Here is a 21,877-nt window from a genome sequence, read left to right as displayed (position 1 = left end):
GCTAAGGAAGAGAAGAGGGTATTATGAAGCAACAGGGGTTAAACTGAGAGTGTTTTGTTTCCAGAAACCAAAGTACATGCATTCTTTCTCTAAAGAAGGTCTTTCCTCCCACCCACCCCAGCTTTTTTGGGGGGTAGAACCTCTTAAATTAGGGAAGTTTTAACATTTTGCCTTCTAGTGGTGGTATCAGCGAAAGCAATGTTTCTTAAACTTGTCCACTTTCAGACGTGTGGACTTCTACTCCCAGAATTCCCCAGCCAGCATGCTGGCTGGGGAATTCTGGGAGTTGAAATCCACACGTCTTAAAGTAGCTAGAGAAGGAAAGAGTCCCGTCAGGCAAGTTTTGGTGTTTTTCATGGCTTTATTCCAAGATAGTTTTAGTCCAGCCTGGGATCCAGCACTGGGATCCAAGGACTAACCTAGCTGGTAGACCCTGAATTTGTATGGATATTAACCTTATTACAGTCACTGACCATCATTTAACAAATTAACAGCAAATAAAACAAAATAGTTGAGTTTACTGCAGTCAATGCAGTCGAAGTGGGTCTGGTTTTACCAACAGCATAGCAACATTTGGCCACGTTCGTGGAAACTGAATCATACTGGTCTCATAATAGCAACTGTCCGTAGAATAAACCAGAATTGCCTGGGCATTTGGTTAAATGAGGAACTATAAGACGGGCCTTGGATTCCTGAAATGCAATATTTTGTGTGTTTTTACAGTTTTTTTATTCGTAATTGTTTTTGACATATTTATTCTTTTTAATTGCTGTGTGCTGCCCAGGGTCACCTTGTGTGAGATGGGTGGCTATATAAATATGATAAATAAATAAATAAATAAATAAATAAATAAATATATATAACCGGATGTGGAGTACGGATTTGATAGATCAGACCCTGGGTATGTTAGAGACACACACATGCAAATATTGTCAATCCTTCCAGATAGACCAGCTTGGGAACGGCTGACAAATATTCATCCATGTGTTTGTATGCATTTGTTGGTCAAGGGTTGCATGTGAGTGAGGCAAGGGGAAAGGGGGCACTGCTAAAGCCAAATAGGGGTATCTAGAGTCAGACCACACTTTTTTTCAATCCCATCCACTTCTTTTTAAACCTGACTTTCCCTCCTCCCTGTATCCAGTATGTCCTCGGAAGGAGGTCTTTTGAATGGTTGGTGGTGATCTGAACTGTTCGGGTATCTTAGTTTGTTGTGACTTTTTCTATCAGCTGCCCAAGGCCAAGGGGTTACAGGTCAGGGTATGTTATTAAGAACTGGGCAGTGCATGAGATCAAGTCCAAAAAGGGCGCTTCAGAGCAGGTGCAGATGTGAACGTAGCCCTGTCTGCAACTCTTTAAAGCAGCTGTATCTTGTCCCACGTGGGAGCTGCAGAGGAAAAGGCACAGGTGCTTTAAAGAGTTGCAGGTAGGTGTGGCGTTTGCACTCCTGCGGGCTGCGAAACACCTTTTTTGGAATCACATCTGAAGCTTTGCCTGGCCTTGATCCATATGAATAAATCAATGAGCAGAGGGTTGAGCCTGCTTAAATTGCTTTTTAGGCGATGGCACCTGAAGAAAATGCAGCTCGTACAGTCACGATTTCAACCAACTTTGCCCAGCCTGGATGCAACTGAGATGTATGGATATAAACTCTCAACGAAGGCTTTGCTGGCTGGGACATGGGAACCTGCGTCTCTGGAATGTATCCAGGGTGGAGTAAACTCGTGTGCACCTTTCTAGGTGAAAGCTTGATGCGAAGGGTGTATTCCTTGGTTTTATTCTGAACAGCGAGAGAGATTCTATTTGAAAACCTTTTCGTTGCCAGCTTACGTTTCTCACTGCCCTTGAGAAAAGACCCCCCTGGCCTTTGTACCACACTGGCCATTGCAACAAGCACAAGGTGATCTTCGCTCTGAATTGGAGGAGGAGAAGAGGAGGCTGTAAAGGAACAGGGAACGGAGCCAAGGCAATCTTGATTTTTTCCTTTCGTCAGCAAAGCTGTGGAGTGGAAGGCTGCGTTATTCCCCCACCCTCACCTCTCCCCACCCCCTGACAATGGATGTCCCCATCGAGCTGGGCTCAGCCAATGCATGCCGCGGACTCCATCTTCCACCTGCATGCTGTCGCCCGCTGCATTTTACCCTGCACCCTGCCACTTTTGAATGTCTTGTGATGCCAGGGGCGGGGGGGGGCGCGTTGCCCTGCGTTCCTCTTTTCTTACAAATGAGGGTCCGCCCTCTTTGCGGGTAGGTGGGGGCCTCTGGTGGAAAGCGGTAAGGAACTGTTGAAGTGAGCAATGGGCTGTGCCGTGGAGATATATATATATATATATATATATATTTAAAAAGGAGCAATGGAGCATTTCTAAGAGAGCACTTTTGTTTTGGGAACAGAGTCAGGCAACCAGAGCTCTACAGCAGGGTTTCTCAACCTTGGCCACTTGAAGACGTGTGGACTTCAACTCCTAGAATTCCCCAGCCAGCTGGGGAATTCCCCATGGCTGGGGAATTCTGGGAGTTGAAGTCCACACGTCTTGAAGTGGCCAAGGTTGAGAAACCCTGCTCTAGACGGAAGAGAACCATTTCCTTTTTTCTCGCTACGGAGGGAGGTACGGCTCTTAACTTCTGCAGCTATAGGAAGTGTTGCGTTCAACGTTTAAAAGTTTACATCCATATTGAAGATGTAGTGTTTGTGCCTGCTCCCTGGAGCTGCCTTGCCCGTGGCGTCTGGGGGGGGGTCGCAAAGCACTGCCAAAGGGACCACGAAGGGCTGTGATCCATTCGCAGCAAATATATAGTCCGGTGTTCAACAGTATTTAGTCAAGAAGGCTGTTCTTGCTTCATCGTCCTTGGGCTGTTTTTGTGGGGAGGGGAGAGGCAGCACCCCACCCCACATTGTTAGGTCACTCTCATTTCTCAGTTTGAACTCCGGTCTCCTTGGGCTCTTGGGGCCCGCGTTGGCTTTTAGAAGGGGCTGCATGTCTGGGACAATTGCATTTTGCTTTTTCTTTCTCAGTTCCAGATTTGGCTCCTTCAGCCCCAAGTCCAGGGCAAGGAAGCGCTCGCCCCATTAGTTCATTCCCCCCCCTTGGTTGGGCTCAAGCCACCCCTCATCCTCAGCCAGCCCGTCCCAGGGAAAGGCTGATTGAGATCGGTCAACTGAAGAGGTTCTAGGGCAGACCCCCCCCGCCACCCTTTCCCCTTTGACTGAACTGCCTCGATTTCCCCCCTTGCTCAATCTCGCCCCGCAGCCTCTCGCTGCTCCACCGTGCTCTCTCCGTGGCCGAGATTTCGCCAGCGCTGCCTTGAGGTCCAGGAGTTTGCTTGTGCTTGGAGAGAGAAGGACCCCTTTTTGCTATCGCAGCCTCAGCACAAATGATGCTTTGCTGGCTCATCTCTTCTCTTAATTACTTTGCCTTTAGAGCGGGGGGGGGGGGGGGGGCGGGAGCAAGGCAACAGCTCTATCGGAAGAATGCCCAAGGTCTTGCTGAAAGCGAGTTGAGACCGCTTAAGAAAGATGCACAGGCTGCGAGTCCAGGAGAAATCTGGCCCGTTCTATTCTCCTGGGGTTTTAATAAATCTCTTGGGGTGTTTTTTTTTTAAATCCCAGCCTGCTGTTGTCGCTTAACCCTTTGCCAAATAGGACAAGGTCTTAGGTGCAACCTTTCCTAGGGAGACTCATTTGTGAACACATATTTTGCTTTAAAATCAGATTTCTCTTAGGCCCTCCTTTGGCCCAAAGGTTCCACCAAGATAAACCAGAAGAAAGAGGGATAGGTCAAAAGAAACTGGGAAGAACCAGACCGTAGTGTTGGCACAGCAAGACTTTAGGGCACAGATTTGGGATCCATCTTAGTAAAAGGAACTGCGGAGTCCCCCCAGTGCAGCAGGACTGGCATAATACATTTCGGAATATGTGAAGGAATATGGAAGAAAGCAGTGGGTGGTCAAAGACAATTTGCAGCAGCCTCAGCTGACGAGGGATGCTGGGAGCTGTAGTTCCTCAGTGTCTAGCAGACCACTTAAACCCACCCCTGATTTAAAGAGTGGGATTCATAGCACTGACATGTTCAGAAGAGAGAGAGAGAGAGAGAAAGTGAGTCAGTAGGTAGATATGGGTAGATAAGTAAGTAAGAAGGGAGAGATGGTAGGTAGGTGGATGGATGGATGGATGGATGGATGGATGGATGGATGGATATGAATGGATAAGGGTAAATATGGATAAATAGAGTAGGTAAGAAGAGATTAGACAGACAGATAGACATACCAAATTTCATTCAGGACTTTGAGACACCAGTAAATTGTTTAGAATGGCTTTTCCCAATCCGGGTAACCCCCAGATGCATGGACATCAAGTCCCAGAATTCCCCAGACAGCTTAACCATGGCTGAGGATTCTGGGAATTGAAATACTCATGGTCAATGCCATGGCAGGGCATCTTGCTCTCTTTCATCCCAAACAGAAATCAAGTTGGCCACTGGCATTTGATTTTTCCTAACTGCTGTTTTGCAGGTGCGTTTTCAGAGCCACCAAGCAATGACCATTAAGGTTTAAAATTGAGTTTTAAAAATATTTGGGGAACGCTACTGAACTTCTGTGTGCAGTAGACTTTCCAGGGAAAAGAGAAATCATAGAAGACCAGTCTGGTTAACAGTGATCTGGGACAGCTAAATAGAAATGCCAGGTTTGGAGGGAGAAACTCTGTGCCCGTTACTGAGGGATGTCGTTAGGAAAGAGATACGTTGCCCTCGTATCCTAATCTGGTTTGCCCCAAAAACAGGGCGAGAAGGACTTCTGATTTAATCCAGCAGAGCTCGTATTACGTTCTGATGTAAGCTTTAATATTAAGGCTGGCCTCTGATTGCAGAAGTTTTATTTGATTGACTCATGTGATTCTTTAGCTGATGGATCCATGCCATCTGCATAGATTTGCATAGGTGGAAAAAAAAGGAGAGAGAAGCTGTGGTGCGTGTTTTGGTGGTGCACACATATGTTGGTGCATTGCAGAAGCATTGAGTTAAAGGCATTTCCTCTTCGCTCTCTTTCTCAGGGAGGAAATGCCTCTTAAGATGAAGTTTGCCAGCTGCAAACTTCATCGGAAGGCATTTATTTTTAAAAAATGAGAACTGTTTACAAAGTTGCTCTAAAAAAGAGGCTCCTTTTCTGTTTTGAGGCAAAGTAGTATCTTTTTCGTCCGTTAGTGGTCCGATCAATCAACTAGGAAAGTGTTGTGGTTTTCCAAATCAGTTTTTTGCAAGTGGGTTCCATCAAGCACTGCAGTGTAGAAGATTCTTGCTCAGAATTTGATCAGCCAGCCGTGTCCTCTTGGAAATCCCAAATCCCTTTCCATCATCTCTGCAAAAAGGCAACAGTCTGTGCACACCAACCATGCTATTGATTGAGAAGTTCTGCCATTGTTGGTGTTCGGATTATTTCTGGTGGGGAGAGGAGTTTCTACTACTTCTGCAAATTTGGACCCCCAGCTTAATGATAAATGCTCCATCTACCTTTCGACTACATAAAATTTAGATTTATCCTTGAGCATGGGTAATAGCAGGAATAATAGTGCTCTCTAATTCTTTGACAGTGCAAGAATGATTCAACATTTTCATAAGTTTTTAAGTGTCAGCAGTATACTGGGAGAGTAGTTTCTATGTTTTAGAGTCTCTCTCTTGTGCTGTATGAATTGAACGTTATTGTTTTATTAGTTTTCGGTTTCCAATGTTTTCTGCCCAAAGAGCTTTACTTAAGCAGCAGAATTGACAATTACAACCATAATAATGATATACAATCCTTGCTTATGTTGCAAATGTGAGGAGCTACCTTTTGGGCCAAACTGACACATCTCTCCATCCTTCTGTAGCCTTGCCATTCTGTTGGGCAGTGCAGATTTCTGTCTTCACGTGCTCCTGACCTGCTGGGATGGGACATCTTGGAGATACTTGCCCTTTCTCGTCTCCTTTTTGTTTAAGTGGGGCATAATGGCTGATGCAGATCTTCAGTCCTTGCATGTTAGATTTTTATCTTGAACAAAGCTAGCCTGGAATGGAATTTTCCCAGCCTGCCCTCCCTGGTCCCACCCAAAAACATTGAAATTGGCAGCTTAACCAGGCTTTTCCTCGGTTGATTCAGCATACGACACATTTTTTGATGCGGGGTTTATCCTTAACCTCTTATTCTGCCAAATGCAGTTTTTGTAAGTATCTCTTTTGCCTCTGCTTGGGATGAACAAAGCCCCTTCCTGCCCTATTCTTAAAAACATTCCAGATTGCATAGGGAACGTCATTGCGTCAGTACCACGGGGTCTAAATCCTGGTATGTTTTGTTGAAAATCATAATGCTTTCCCATTCAAATGCCTTCTTTTCCTCCAGCTTTGAGGATAGCTGCTGAAAGTTTTAATTCATTTCAGGATTTTAAGTAAAACTTTTCTGAGTTGATCTTGACTCCTGAAGACCTCAGGACACATCCCTGTGGTTTTCTTGGGTACAAGCAGCTGGCCAGAATCATCTTCTGGATAGTTTCCCAGTGTAACCTACAACCCTGAGATTTTCTGACTATCTCCCCCGGCCTGAATTAACCAAGCCAGACCCTCCTTAGCTTCTCCGAAATCCAGAGAGGTCAACTAAGCACTGCTTCGTGCTGTGATTTTAGCATATGTATTTTTCCTGGCCACGCCCACTTTCCTGGACTGGCCATGCCCAGTGCTTTCCATGCAGCCCACCAAACTCCACTAAATGGCTAAGTGGGACCTTTCAAAAGTCCAACAGGTTCCCACATCGTGTCTCATCCATGGGACATCTGGACCAGGTCCTATTCGTTTCTGCATGATTTTTGCACCGTGCGCCTTCAGCTCCTGGCGAAAGCACTTTGATGTGAAAGTCTGCTTTTGCATTGTAGAGCTGGTGCCTCCAAACCATTCATTTTGGCTGTTGGGAGTAGATTTGAAATATCCTTGATTTTTATTATTTTGTCATTTTGGTGCATTTGGCAGTGGTCTTTCCTCCTGGGGCAAGGCGGTTCTGCTAAGATTTTGTCGTTAGCAGAACTGCTCCCCCCCTTTTAATTGTGCAATGCAATGTTGGCAGAAGGCCACTCCTTTGGTGGGTAAGTGCAAATGTGGCAATTCCTGCAGAGTCAGTAACACGTAGGAAGTTGGGTTTTTCCCCCCCTCCTACTTAATAATTCTCTTTATTAACAGAGACATCATCTGCAGGATGTGTAGGACTTTCATCAAAATGATGGAAGCATTGTCATGTCTGTGTGCTTGTGACATCATGATGCACTTAAAAAAGGAAGGCGCTTGCATCGCAACAGTGCAATGCTGTTTTTGTCAAATCCCCACCCCCCCAAGGATGCCTCTGATTATTCAAACGAGGCAGATCATGGTTCCTTCTCTTAGACTAAACTTTGATGATTTGCCATACCAGATTGAACAAATCTTATTTGGATGATGAAAAGTTCAGTGGGCAACTGTGGAATGGCTGAATCAGGATGGTTGGAGAAAGGAAGGGAATGTTTTCTAGCTCCCTAATCAAAAAGCCTTCTGCAAGTGAATCGATGTGGACATTTGAATCAATTAAAGGATTTGAATTGGATTGACCCAGTTTTTCCAATCAATGTGATGAATAGGCGAGAGCCCATTTGCACACCTTAGTAGCTCAAAGACATACCTCTATTTATGGCAGGATAGTGCAATAAATAAAGGATATAGATTTAATCTACTTGGAGTCAAACTCAGTTTCTAAGGACTTCATGACACCCCCACATCACAAAAATATAGACGTGGTTTCCCTTGCCTTCTTCTAGGACTTTTTATTCAATTCTCCGGTCTTCCCAGTCTCAGCCCTGGGATTTCCTAGTAGTCTCCCATCCAAATACTAATGAGGTTTGACCCTGCTAAGCTTGTCCGGGTCAGGTTTTGCTATCTAGCTGAGCTAAACCATTCCACATCCCTTTTAAAAAAATGTTGACTAGCTTTCTAAGTTTTTAACTTTAAAAGTACTGTGTCATCTTGGGCAAAGAGGTATGGCTGCATTGAAGTCGTAGAGAGGTGTTATGTTCACACCCTTGTGTGTTCCAAACCACTGTCTTGGAATCATATCCAAAGTGCTATATATCACACACACACACATGGACACACACACACTCCTCCCTGATCCATAGCTAAAATATTATGTATGGTTTAATCTTGAGAAAAGTGTGAATGTGAGAATGTTGAGTTGTAAGATTTAAGCATTGTTCTACAAGGCCAGGGAGATGAGAATATTCAAATGTCATGAGACATGATGCTCTCCTGAAATTGTGGACCATTTAAAAAAGCGGGGGGGGGCACATTGAATAATTTGCTGAGCCTTTTGTTGATTATCCCTAAGCTTTGTACCCTTAAGCTCTGTGACTACCATTTTTAACAATCAAGGATGGATTGATGGATTTCTCCTTTTAGTTGAAGCAGACAGTTGGTTTCTATATTTTAAGCTTCTAGACCCTGCCTGCAAAGCAGACCAGCAGAATACCATTTATGTGCCCTTCATTGCAATGAGAGATTGTCCTCCCGGCATTTTGTAGCTTCTTATTGTAGCATTTGACTGAAAAAGAAATGTCCGTCTTTCTATCCAGGCAATTGCAGAAATGCAGTCTTCTACAGTTCCTGTCTGTTCCTCCAGCCTGCCAGATTTCAAGCACAGTGGATAAAGTCTCCCAATTTTATTATCCCTCCCCTTTCTAAAGTTGACGTTTTTTGGTTTCCCGTCCCAATAGAACAAGATGGCGCAAGACCAATCAGACCATTTTAAACTTTGATTTTTGTTCGGAACTCATATGCTAGGAGGAATGCTCACTTTTCGAGCCAAAATGAATTGAAAATGGTTTGTCTTCTGTTTTAAAAATAACTGCAAGTTTCCCATCTTTCGTTTTCCAGGTCCTCTTTCACCCTAGAAGAAATTTGAACCAGGCCTTGTGTTCACCTTTTTGGTTAACATAGTCATTTTCATTCTTTTTCACATGTTATGTTCATTTCACGCTTGGGTATAACTTCTTCCCCTTTCTTTTTAGCAAGAAAAAAAAATAAGCAAAAGGTCTGATTATATGTGGAGGAGGGTCAGCCATTTACACAAATATTGTGGTTGATTCTCTGGTTCAGATATTGCTAAGTGACGTGTTGTAAGTAGATAATTCTAGCTTCCTCTAATATCAGTCATGCTATTTACCTTCAAACCCCAATCCAGAAGGCAAAGAGAGACAGACAGAAACTTTATTTCGGTCATTGGCCAATAAAAATACATTCTATAAAACAAAGCAAAATGATCCTCTAACATCCATAACTGTTAGCAACCATTTGTGGGTGAAGCTTACACATAATGTAGTGGAATTTTGCTACTTTTAGAGAAATACATCTATCTTGGTTGTTTAGCAGATAATGCAAATAAAAATGATCAGAGTGCCCTGGAAATTTAAATAACTAACATAGGGCTCTGTCAGTGTAGAACGGCGAGTTTTGTAGGTATTTGTGTAAATCCTTTTTCTTTCTTTTTTGAAATCCCACCCTCTTTTGCTGTGCTCTCCCATAACTGGAGGAGCATAGAGACAGGAAAACATAGGGATATTCCCCCACTAGTGACTTAGAACAATTTCATAGCATTACATGGCCATTGCTAAAATGGTGTAAAGCCTGTGTTCATGACAGTTATTCTGGTACGTTGCTGGTCTGAGGACTCTAGAAGATTTTATTTTATTTATTTATATTTCAAATTTGGTTACCGCCCATCTCACGAGGAAGTGACTCTGGGTGGTTTACAATAAAAACAACCAGTAAATATTAATTAAAATACAATAAAAATAGTATAAAAATGCCAGAAAAATACAATAAAAACCAAATACATATATAAATAATAATATCTTCCAAGGGTTAGGGTAGAAAAGATATTAACATACAGAAGCATCTTCATGAATGTTGAAAATAGAGCAGAAACACTCTTTTTACAGCCAAGACCCACATTTACATTTAATTTCTTTTTAGCTTTCGGGGGATGCTAGACATACAGTTGGCAGTGGTCTTCATAGAGGTGCAATCAAAATCAGTATCTTGCACCCCAAATTCAGTAGTATAATCTGGAGGAAACTGCAGATTTTTTATCCCAGATTGAAAGAAATAGAAGTTAGATATGCAGAGTGCCCATAACTTTATTCAGTGGTGGGAAGTTCTTCAGAATTGAATGTTAAAAATATCCCTTAGTTCTCCTTCCTCCACTGTCATCGCCCTGTTCCTGCGAGCCTGAACGGTCCTATGGTGTTTCTTTTCCAGGATAACTAGGGTCCTTAGAAAATTCCACCACTGGATTGGACCTTCTAATCTTGAAAAAGCAAAGAGAAAGAGAAAACACAAGTACCATCTGCCCACAGCAATGATGACTCTCATGCACTGGCCATTGCTGGGGGAACAGGGATTTAAGTTTACCGAACTCCATATGTTTGATCTGAGCGTTGTCTTAAGCAATAGATGATTGACCTTTCCCAGTCCTGGGACCTGCCAGATATGTGAACTTCACCTCCCAGAATTCCCAGCTAGGATAACCCTTAATAGAAAATTCTGGGGATGGAAGTCCACACATCTGGAGGGTACCCGGGAGAGGAACAGTTGTAATAAATACCAGCAGAGTTGAGAAATGAACTCACCTTTTTTGTTGTGGTTCTTCCTGTCCTCTCTTTTAGGTGATCAGGTGAACAGGAAAGGGAAGACGAGGTGGAGATGGAACTGCCAAATCATGCCAAACAATTGCTGCTGCAGCTTAACCAGCAACGAGCCAAAGGTTTCCTTTGCGATGTGATCATTGTTGTGGAAAATGCCCTCTTCCGTGCCCACAAGAACATCCTGGCAGCCAGCAGCATGTACTTCAAGTCCCTCGTCTTGCATGACAACCTGATCAACTTAGATACTGACATGGTCAACCCCACCGTGTTCCGGCAAATCTTGGACTTTATTTATACTGGCAAGCTCTTAATGGCCGACCAGCCTGGTGAACAGAACTTCGGTGCCCTCCTCACTGCCGCAAGCTACCTCCAACTTCCTGACCTGGCAGCCCTCTGCAGGAAGAAGCTCAAGCGCAATGGGAGGTTGTTCGCTGGCCGGGCTGGTGGAGCCTCCAGCGTTGGGAGGCCGCCTCGGAGTCAGAGACTTGCCACGGCCTCCGTCATTACTCGTTATTCAGGGTCAACCGAAGGGATGAAGGGCTCTCAGTCAAAGGAGATGCCGAAGGGGAAGGTCTCAGATGATGAGGTCTTCATCAGCAGTTCCAGCCAAGAGAATTCTCACGCCTTGAGCAGGGGCCTTGGCAAGAACAGTGGAGATGGGAGTAACAGCACCAATGGGAGCTGTGGGGACCAGGAACTCGGGCTTGATCTGTCCAAAAAGAGCCCCTCCCTCCCAACTGTAGCCCCCCAAGATGACACCCCACACGGCGAAAGCCAGCGTGGCTCCCCCCGACCCGCCTCAGCCCCCACCGCCAACAGTGCCTCATCGTTTGACGAGTCCACCGCTGGAGCCCCCCCCAGCCTAATAGACAACTGTGAGCCCATGGAAATGGACCTGAGCGAAGACCGCCAGTCGCTCCCGGAAGGCAGCCAGCGAAAGAGCCTACGCCACTCCTCGCGCAAGAAGGAGTGGATCAAGAAGGATTGCACCTTTGACCGGAAGGAGGGGGGAGGCAAAGGCAGCGAGGAGGGCGAGGGGCTGCCCAACGGCATCCTGATGGGCCCCTTGTGCAAGTCAGCGGAGCGCGGCCTAGGCTTGGGCCCCTACGGGTCAGAGCTGCCCTTGCACGCGTGCCAAGAGGACGTGGAGAACGGCAAGGAGAACAGCGAAGACAGCGGTCAGAGCGAGAGCGAGAATGGCGGACACAGCAGCGCCAACTACGTCTACCGGCAGGAAGGCTATGAACCTGTGGCCTTTGGGGACAACTTATACGTCTGCATCCCGTGCGGGAAGGGTTTCCCCAGCTCCGAACAACTCAACGCCCACGTAGAGAAACACACCGAAGAAGAGCTGTATATCAAGGAGGAAGGGACGTTCGATGATAAAGAGGAGGAGGCCGAGGATTTATCCAACCCCAGCCAGCCCTACGCCTCGGAATCTCGGCCGTTCAAGTGCTCGGTGTGCGAGAAGAGCTACAAAGATCCAGCCACCCTCCGGCAGCACGAGAAGACTCACTGGCTGACGCGGCCTTTCCCTTGCAACATCTGCGGCAAGATGTTCACCCAGCGGGGCACCATGACTCGGCACATGCGCAGCCACTTGGGCCTCAAGCCCTTTGCGTGCGAGGAGTGCGGGATGCGCTTCACCCGGCAGTATCGACTGACCGAGCACATGCGCGTCCACTCAGGGGAAAAGCCCTACGAATGTCAGCTGTGTGGCGGGAAGTTTACCCAGCAACGAAACCTCATCAGCCACTTGAGAATGCATACCTCTCCCACCTAAAGCCAAAGTCTCTCCATGAGCTCTGAGCCCCACCCACCATAAATATCCCTTAGACTTGCTGCTTTAAAACAAACTATACAAAAAGGGACATTCGGTCCCCTCTTCAGTCATGGAAGGCCTCAACCAAACAGAGCTTTACTTCTTTCTTTCTCCCCCCGCCCCCGTCTTTCCGCTTCCCCTCTTCCAAGAAAGCCCCAGCCCCAATTTAATTGCTGACTCCCCCCCCTTTGCATCAGCTTTTCTCTCAGGGCCCGTGGGGGTCAAAGTGGAGCAAGGAACGCCATTGGCGGCAGGGTTGGCGTGGAGCCCCAGAGGAGCCCCGGTGTAGGAAATGAGGGGTGGTCTAGGAATTCCTTCCAGGTTGACGCCAATTCAAAAGGAGGGCCCCATGGGAGGGGGGGGTAAGATGGTCTTTGTGACTGAAACAAAGGGACTGCCTTCACCACCTCTGTTTACTTTCTTAGCACTTTGGAATCGCAATGATAGAACTCAACCACAGTATTATTTTCGTTCTTCTGACCAACTCCAGGAACACCCTTTGGCCTTTCTGTGGCTGGTGGACAGCCCTCTTTTTTTTTTTGCTTTTGTAATCCTTTGGGGGTTGGGTTTTAGTTTTTACAACGGAATCGGTTAAAATGGATGGTTGTCTCCCCAAAGCTGCAATGGGGGATGTTTCCGGCCAATGGAGTCCAATCCGTTCTTCCTTTATTCTTTCCATGGGGAAGGGGGTTAGTCTCTTTGTGCCTCCTGAAGGGGACAAAGGACATTTTTGTTGGCTGAAAGGGAGGAAGTCTTGTTGGCCCCATTTCTACGTGGTGCTTTCCACCTAGGAAGCTTTTCCTCCATCTGTCCCTTCTCCATCATGTTCCAGGGGAAGAGCTGGTCCGCCTTAACCTTCACACCCTAGTCTTGAAGTCTTTCTCGTCCAACTTTCCTTCCCCACCTCTTTTGATCTCTCTAGCCTTATCCATGACTGAATGGGGGCTGAGTGACCCCCAGGAATTTCTTTCAAGTGAGCAGGGGTCATATCTGTGTTATTTTCCTCCCCCCGCCCTAGTTTTTGTATGAATATTTTTTGCTTAGAGGTACTTGTTCTATTAAGAGGAAAACAATGCATTGTTCATGTTCATGTAAGCGTTGGAACTGGAAAGCTTGAGGGAATTCGACTGAGCGGGCGGGCAATGGGAATTGAAGTAGGCTGGAATTGCTACAAGTTCCTTTAGGTACCTTTTCATTTTTATTTGGGGTGTGTGTGTGCGCGTGCCTGTGTGTGTGTATGCGTGCACTTAGCTTTTTCTCCCTCACTAAAGAATGGGTCAAGATGGCAGGACCCATTTCCTTTTCTACCTCTTGAATTCACGAGAACAATAAGATGGTTAGTGAAATAATTAGGTGTGGTGTTTTGTCCCTCCCCTCCCCTCCCCTCTCCTCCCCCCATTCCCAATTGTAAGTAAGTGTACAAAGTAGAAACTAAACTAAGTTTAAGGGATTTTTACCACCTCGTCCTTCCATCAGAAAGTCAGCTGAAAAGATAGAGTAACAAAGCGAGGCCAAAGAGAATAGGTAGATTCTAAGCTGGAGGCCCGGATAAGTAAGTTGTGGTGCCACCAAATCATTGGGGTTTCTGTCCACAAAGGAATTTTTTTTAGAAGAGCTTATGGGCTTTTGGTAGCCTTGTTTATTGAACCTGGATGCTATGGTGGGAAAATGCCATTTATCCATGGCTTTCCCAGTAGATGGGCACCAGATGAGGCAGTCAACGGCGTAGCTGGTGATCCTGCTAGGATCCAGAGTGCAATAAGAATGTGGGGAAGCCCAACCAAAGTCTTTCATTTCCTTCCTTTTTTGGGTGGCGGTGGGATGCTGGCATGGGTGTGTGCTTTTCCCGCCTTCTGTCATCGTGGTTAAGGATGCCTGAATGCGTGGGCACACATGTTGAGGGTGGGGGGACCAGAAGAATGAAAAGCCATACACCGTCGGTCAAAAGACCTCACCGCCAACAGCTGCTATAGGTGTAGGAGAAGAGGACAGGGTATCACCTACCGTTTTGTGGCCCTCAACTTCGTTGGCATGACCATTGATGAAAAGTGATGGCTTCCCCCCACCCTGTACGGGTGGAGTCTGGTGGTAAAAAAATTTGACTATCCCTTTAGCGCCATCCTATCTAAATTGAGTAAGGTTTACATTTCCCTCCCTCTGCTTTAACTTTTCTTGCTTGAAACCATTGTTCTTTTTATAATTGTTATTATTATGATTAATATTATTAATATTATTATGGTAGGGTTCGGGTTCACCAAAGCCCTATGTCTTTTTTTTTCTTAAAAAAAAAGGAAAAAGAAAAACCTTTTTGTCTTTAAGTTTAGACCAAAAAAAAAAAAAAGCATGTTCAAATAAAACAAAGAGAAGCTTACATGTTTTGTTCCCACCACCACCTTTAAGTGTTTCCCTCCCCCCTTATTAAGATATAGACAAATCCATATTGAATCAGAGGAGCCTGGAATCCGCATTTCATGCAATACAGATCCAACCTAGCCACCATGAGCCGTTGCGCAGGGAAATGTGTCCCCTTCTTCTCTTCCTAAGGATCTTTACCTCACATTTCACTAGGGGCTGCTTTTGAATTCCATGCATCCTCAGGTTTGGGGATTTTTGGTAGTGCCATGGCTTAATTTGTGTCTAATTTTTGTGGGTCACTAATGGAGCATTAATGTGAAAACTCTATTCCCCTTCCCCAGCAGCCCACAGCCATCTTCCTGTGAAATCGCATTCTCTTTTTTTCCATTTTTTAATATATATGTGCATCATTCCTGGCTTTTTGCAGGCAGTGCAAAAAAAACAAAAAAAACAGAACCCCATCCATCTTTACCTTAAACTTTATGCACAGAGCACTGCAACACCCTTGGCATTTCTAGATAATTGAGGAGGGTCTCCCCCATTCTTTGGGTGGAGGCAGCTGACTTCTCAGTGGAGCTGTTTCCTCTATTGGGAGGGAGGGTTTTTTTGTTAGCAAAGGTGCTTCATATCAAGATCCCAAAGGTTTGATGAGCTGTGAGGCCACATGCAATGCCCACATGTGTGTAGAGCTGCTCTTCCCAGTTCTGTGAATCACATGGTGCATCTACCATCCTGCTGGTGAGAGGAACCTCAGTAGATTGGTTTCACTTCTGGTTAAAATAAAGAACCTCTCCCCAAGCCAGCATTTGTGGATTAATAGTTTGGTGGTGGAAAGCCTCAATGGGCTGCTTTGGCCTGAAGCTCAGGGGCACAGATGTATAGTTTTCAAGAATATAAATCCCCAGGCTTTACAATCCCACCCCTCTTCATCTCCAGACCTTTTCTGACTCTTCAGATGCCTTCAAAAGCCATGCCTTGGGCTAGCAATTGTATGATCTAAAGTTGAGAGTTGAGGATGATGTTTTGTTCCTACCTCACCATCCTTTCAGAAAAAGTACACTTAATCACCAACCCCAACCATCATTGTTCCAGAATCATGGCCATTTCTGGTCCATGTCACTCTTTCTGAAAAGGTTTCTCTTCCGGCTGGTGTTTGACCATTAGTGCAACTGAGCTGAAGAACTTTAGAAGTCATCTGTGTAGAGTAGGCCTTGGAGCCAGCTTAGGAACTAATCATCATTAGGCCAGAAGTATAGAGGTCTAGAAGAAATGTCCAACCCCATATGGAAGTGAGTCATTTGTAGCATTGACTTTCAGGTGCTACTTCTAAGTTGCCATAGAGAAAAGGTCCACTTAGATAATCCAAAGAGGAGCCCAGGAGTGTGGAACAAGTGCAAAGAGGAAACGATGCCTCTGTTTCGCTGGAATTTTGATATTTAGATACAAGCAGCTGGGGGTAATGAGGCTGGGTGGAGGTATTTAAAGTTTTCATTGGGTTTCTGTTTGAAGTTTGGAATCTTGAAGTTTCAGGACCCATTGTCGTTGGGTTGGTTATTTTTATTTTTTCCTTATTAAGCCGGCTTTTTCTTTCATCCCCCCCCCCCAGCACTTAAACAATACGACAAAAAGTCTGTGTACAGCGCGAGTATTGTACAAAAATGAAAAAACTCCTGTTTCTTTCATTGTTTCATCCCCTTTTGACAAACGTAGTTGTGTAGAAGTGTTCCATAGATAGAATTTTGATGTCCTTCTTCCCGTCCCCCCTCCCCCCCAAGATGGTGACAATAATAATGAAAAAAATCAAATAATTCTCAAAACTTCAGGGACTGTTCAGGGCTCGCTTAAAGGGTCTGGACACTCAACTACATTTATACGACATAGTATTGTATCAAGCATTTTCTGTATTTTAATGAAAAAGCAAAACACTAGTTTCATATTTAAGATTTTAAGAATTCTAGGGTTGGGTGGGAGGGAAATACATTTTTGGTTCTGGTTTTGGTTTCTCTTTCTCTTTGTTCCCGTTTTTGTTTTGTTTTTTTTTGTTTTGTTTTTTGGTTCTGGTTTTTGTTTTTTGTTTTGAGATACAGAAAAGAGCCTCCTGAGGATTTTTTTTTTTTTAAGGTAAGATTACAGAGGCCCGACAGCTTAACTCTATGCTTTAGTCAGTTTAGATCCAGAATGTTTTTGGAGTTACAGGAGAGGATTATAAAGAATAAAGTAGAAAAAGTTGTATTAAAAGATAGCTCATACCCAAATTCACAAAAAAAAAAACTATTTTTAAACCAAAGCACATATGAATGAGTATGGAACCTCACTTGGCTCAGAAAAAAAATTAATATATTTATCTCATTGTTTACATAAACTTTTACAGTTACAGACCTCAACAGATCTAGGGGCCAGTCAAAATTAATTGTTGTTTTTTCCATTGGTTTAGCTGACAAAAGAGTCACAGATAATTGTGTGTAAGATGTTTTGTTTGTGCTGTTATGTAAAGGGGGGGGGGGAACTCCAACAACTACTCCAACCTCAACAGTTCAGTAGGAACTAATTTGTACTCCGGCATTTTTTAAGATGCTTTAGGAATAAGGTGGTGAGCCACCAGGGCCTTCAGAAGAACTTTGCATTCCATCAGCCTTGCCAGCATGACCAGTGGCCAGTGGGATAGCAGTTGGAGTGTAGTCCTTCTGTAAAAGGATGATCTTGGAAATAATAGGGCCACACACAACGAGAGAACGAGCTTCCATTTGTTAAAAAATTATCCCAGAAAACCTTTCCATGGCAAATTACGTATGACACTGGATCACAAAAAGTTCTCAAGTCAGAGAGTTTGAGACAATGGAATATTTCCTCCAGAGGGACAGTGGAAATGGTCTGCCCATGGTGGAGAACACCAACGGGAAATCTCTGTTGGAGGAGAGGAAATAAGCACTTAATGTTAGTTGGGTGTACTATGGTACTGGTCATTTGTCAAGATCCTTGGGGAATTGCCAAAAAGTGTGAATTCATTTAACCCAGTTTTAGACTCCACTGAGAAGGTGTGGAAGATCTTGGCGTGCTCCAATCCATAGCTTTTATCTTCAGCCTTAGTCTCAAGAGGTGACCCTGAGGCCTCTTGGCTGGTGCTCAGTGTTCTCCTGTGACGTCCCACAGATAAGAGTGCTAAGCTGGGAGAGATCAGGCTTAGAGGAAGTTTCAGTCTCCAGTGACCTGTGACCCTACAGTTGTTGCCCTCTTACAGCACTCTGTAATACTTCGCAACATCTGGAGGGTCCGGAGATGTTTCCCAGCTCCTGCTGTATTAGGTGCCCTCTTTAAATTCAGGAGGCGTGGTTCTTCTAGCCAAAAATCTTTTAAGTTTGATGACTGTTGTATTCTTTTTGGCATGCTAGCAAATTGGAAACTCTTCTCAAATGCAGGCTTTTAGTGAGGACATCCGCCAGTTGCAATCTGGTGCACTTCCTGAAGAGGCAAAGAGGCCTTCCCTCAGCACTAGGACATACACCAGTCTTGGTACACGCCATATCTGATCTAAGACCCGCAAGAGCCGTTTCTTACAGCTGTTTTCTCCTTTCCATGCGTACCTTTCCTGCTCCAGTGAGTTTGCCAGATTGTGACCTGGACTGGCTGGATCATAGCCTGAATGTTCAGAAGGGCACCTTCAATATTATTTTCTGTAAAAGAAAAATAATAATAATTCCCCTCCCCTAATATTTCCACTTTTTTTTTTCCCAAATGAGGCATCTTTTGAGTGTTTTGCATCATGTAAGTAAAAGCAAAATCACGCTTGCCAGTTCTAACTGAATGTTGTTTTTCCCCTCTGCTTTTTTAACATCCAAGCTGCCTCATTTAAAAAAATAAATAAATAAAAATTAGCATGAAATCTTTAGGGTGCAAAGAGGTAGGAAAGAGGCTGATGGAAAACAAACTTATTAATTTTGCCTGGTCTTGAATATCTAACAAAGATGGTGCAAACACTATTTGACAGTGTTGTTTTTTTTTTTTTTGTATCAATATGTACGTGCTTTATTGAATGTATTTATTTCTCAAGATTCTGTATGCACAGTTTTGCAAGGAGAAAAAAAATAAATAAACCTCAGCATTTGCAAAAAGACAAACGATGCATCAGCAGGGTCTTCGCTACAGAATTTCAAAAAAAAAAAAAGTTTAAAAAAAGTTTTAAAACTTAAAAAAAAAAAAGAAACAAAAAGAATCTCAGAGACTTTCGGCATAGCCATAAACCATAACCTGTGAAGACAATACAAACAGTGGACTTTTGTAGCTCTTTTTTTCCATAAAAGACAAATATTGTTTTGCTGTATTTAAAACGTCTCCAGTTATAGCCGTGTCACTCTTATACAATTTCCTTCCTTTATTTTTTTTTTATTTTCTCTCATTTGTTTGTATGCGTGAGTGTGTGTACGTGCATGAGTAAACAAATGTGTAAAGCGCTTTTTTTCCTTTGAGAGGTGCAGGTCAAGTCTGGGTTAACAGTATTTTTTTTTTAATTTTCTGCCATGTCACTTCTGTTCTAAATATGGAAAAAAAAAAAAAAAAAAGGAATCTCAGCTTTGAAGAGGAAACATTTGGGGGCATTTGGTGACAGAAAGCAAAATCTACGACCTTGAGGGGACGCGTGTATTTTTTATTTTCTTTTATTTTTTCATGCGATTGAGACAAACCAGGAGAACAGAGACCGAGACAGTTCCAGGAAAGGCGGTCTTGGTGTCAAGAAGCTGTCCGGGTGTTGCCAAATGATGCCTCCCTGATGCCTGAATGAGAACAATGTTTTTGCTATTCTATTTGGTCATCGGAGTTACTTTTTTTGATGTTTACAATGCAAGCAATAATAAGCAGTTTTGGAGTTTGTCTGTTTCTTAACGGGGTTCGTAAGAGATGGGCGCGGGAGGCCAAAAGGCTTATGCACCGGGTTCGCGGGACCCAGCGAGAACGGTGCCATCCAGCTGTCCTTCGCGTCCTTCCACACGCTCACCAAATGCTGCATCCGGGACAGATTGGTCCCGGTTCTCTTGCCTCTGCAAAGCTCAACCCCTTGGGGTCATTTTGAGGCAATGCAATGATGACTTTGGACAGTGCAGGGGGATTCTGGGAGTTGCCGTCCCAACACAACCAGGAAGTCCCAGGATGCTGGAAGTTAGTAAAACGTTTCCGCCTCTCCCATCCTGCTAAGCTGCAGGGGAGGTGGCTCTTCTTTGAGCTAGACGGGCGCGTGCATCTGACAAGGTGGGAGTGCGTCTTCCCTCACCCCAGTTTTGAAAAGCCATTGCAGAGAATCAGTTGGGAACAAGGAGATGGAGGTTGCAGAAAGTCAGAAGGCCCCACTCGATCCTTGCCTGTTCTTGGCTTAAACTCCAGCCACCCTCTGCGCAGAGTTCTGAACATGGATGATTTGGCGAAGGAAAAATGCCCGTGAAAAGGATTAAGGGTCCCTTAACTCTGTCCTTAAGCTTAGCAGTCACCACAGACACTTTATTAAAATCTTATTTGCATACACACACACACACAGCTTGAAGAGGAAGAAAGCAGAGGCCCTCTTCAACTTTTCTTTGGGCAATTTTCATTCATGTGCCCCACCAATTAAGTGAAAAGTCCTAAGGCACACAGGTGTTGTGCAGCACTGGGCCAATTTTTTAGGAAGTCCTTTAAAGCCAAAAAAAAAAAAAAAGGCAAGTTAATTTATCTCACTTCCCCCATGTCTGGAAAATTTACACACCAATTCCTCAGAACACAAGATGTGCCTAGGGTGAGATTTCTGTGCAATTCTGGACTTCTCTGCATAGCTTTCGCATGTTCCAGGGAAGACATCCCTCTTTCTACCTCACTCATAGCTCCAGGTGGATGTTGGAAAGAATTTGAAGGAGGATCCCCCCCTTCTTTTGGCAAATTGCCCCACTTTTTTCTAGCCCTCCCCACTCCCACCTCCTCCCATCACCTGCGCAATGTTGAACGTGTGGCATTGACGTGTTTGCAGCTGGGGGTCACTCTTGCTGGGGAACAGATGAGGTGGATCCAAGATTTTTTTTTTTTTTTTTTTGGAGTTAAGGCATGCTGGGCAAAATTAGGGCAAAGAGTTCCTAGGTTTTGCTTTTGCCAACCAATTCGATCCATGGCATGGATGTTGCTCTTCGAAGCGCGTGGAATTCACTGCAAGACGTTAGCAGTAGTTTCACCAATCCGCTTTGGATTGAAAATTGGAAGAAGAAAAGATGCCGTGTTGGGTGAGTGGGTTTGGTGAATTGTCAAGGTCAACTGGAGAAAGGGGCACCTAGCTTCCCCTTCCTCCTCCTTGAGCCTTAATTTTTTCTCTCACTCTCTGACCATAATCCCCAGATGTTTCCCCAAGTGTAACTGACGTTCCTGTCAAACTCTTCTACTTGTTTCCTTCAAAAGCTTGAATTCAGGTTAGAGTTGCAGATGGCTGTGACTGCAACTCACGTGTCATATTGGGGGAAAATAAAAAAAATAATAAAAATGCAGAAATTATAATATGATCTCAGCATTCAGTAATTTGCAGTCTTAATGTACAGTGATGAAAAACTGTTATTTTATGAACTTTTCATTAAAAGGTTGATTGAAAAGTAGGATTGTGGGCTGGCATTTCTGATCTTGGTTTTGGTTTTTCCTCACGCGTATACTGCACGGGGTGAGTAAGTTTGCATTTGCACCTCTGTTTTGGAAGGGGAATGTTCTGTATTTATATGCCTTTTCATAGTTGGAGAACTATTTTGGCAGGTTTTGCAGTCAAACTGCACAGAAAAATAAATGATACGTTATTTTGGGGGGAGGGAAAATTGGTGTCCCCTTAAATTAGCCCTACTCATATCCCTTTCAATTATATGATGTGCAATTATTGCACGAATTTTGAACCAGTTTTCAGGCTGTGATTTTGAGTTTCAGCACAGGCAGTCTATAAATGCAACTAAGTTTCTGCAGAAAAGTTTGACGTCCAGGGTTTAGAATCATAGAATTTGATACAACCATTTTGGCCATCAACCT

At 44.3% G+C, this 21,877-nt stretch overlaps 1 protein-coding gene across 11 annotated transcripts in view; it reads left to right on the top strand.

Annotated features, from left to right (window-relative positions):
- HIC2 (HIC ZBTB transcriptional repressor 2) overlaps positions 1 to 21,462 on the top strand; it is an 80,935-nt gene extending 59,473 nt beyond the window's left edge. For 10 of the 11 annotated variants that reach the window (XM_088135376.1, XM_088135373.1, XM_088135377.1 and 7 more), the window contains one exon: positions 10,708 to 21,462. In XM_088135376.1, coding sequence (XP_087991502.1) covers positions 10,745 to 12,469 — 1,725 coding nt within the window. In that variant the 5' untranslated portion in view covers positions 10,708 to 10,744 and the 3' untranslated portion in view covers positions 12,470 to 21,462. Of the gene's footprint in view, positions 1 to 1,614; positions 1,741 to 10,707 lie in introns of those variants that run through there. The other variant, XM_088135378.1, reaches the window with a different exon arrangement.
- Positions 21,463 to 21,877: the final 415 nt, after the last annotated feature.

This window comes from Python bivittatus, unplaced genomic scaffold (assembly GCF_059951505.1).
Source record: "Python bivittatus isolate LINGU-HERP-01145 unplaced genomic scaffold, Pbiv_v1 ctg000100_np1212, whole genome shotgun sequence".
Taxonomy (NCBI): Eukaryota; Metazoa; Chordata; class Lepidosauria; order Squamata; family Pythonidae; genus Python; species Python bivittatus.
Note: the sequence above shows the minus strand (reverse complement) of the source record. Positions and strands in the feature narration are given on the sequence as shown.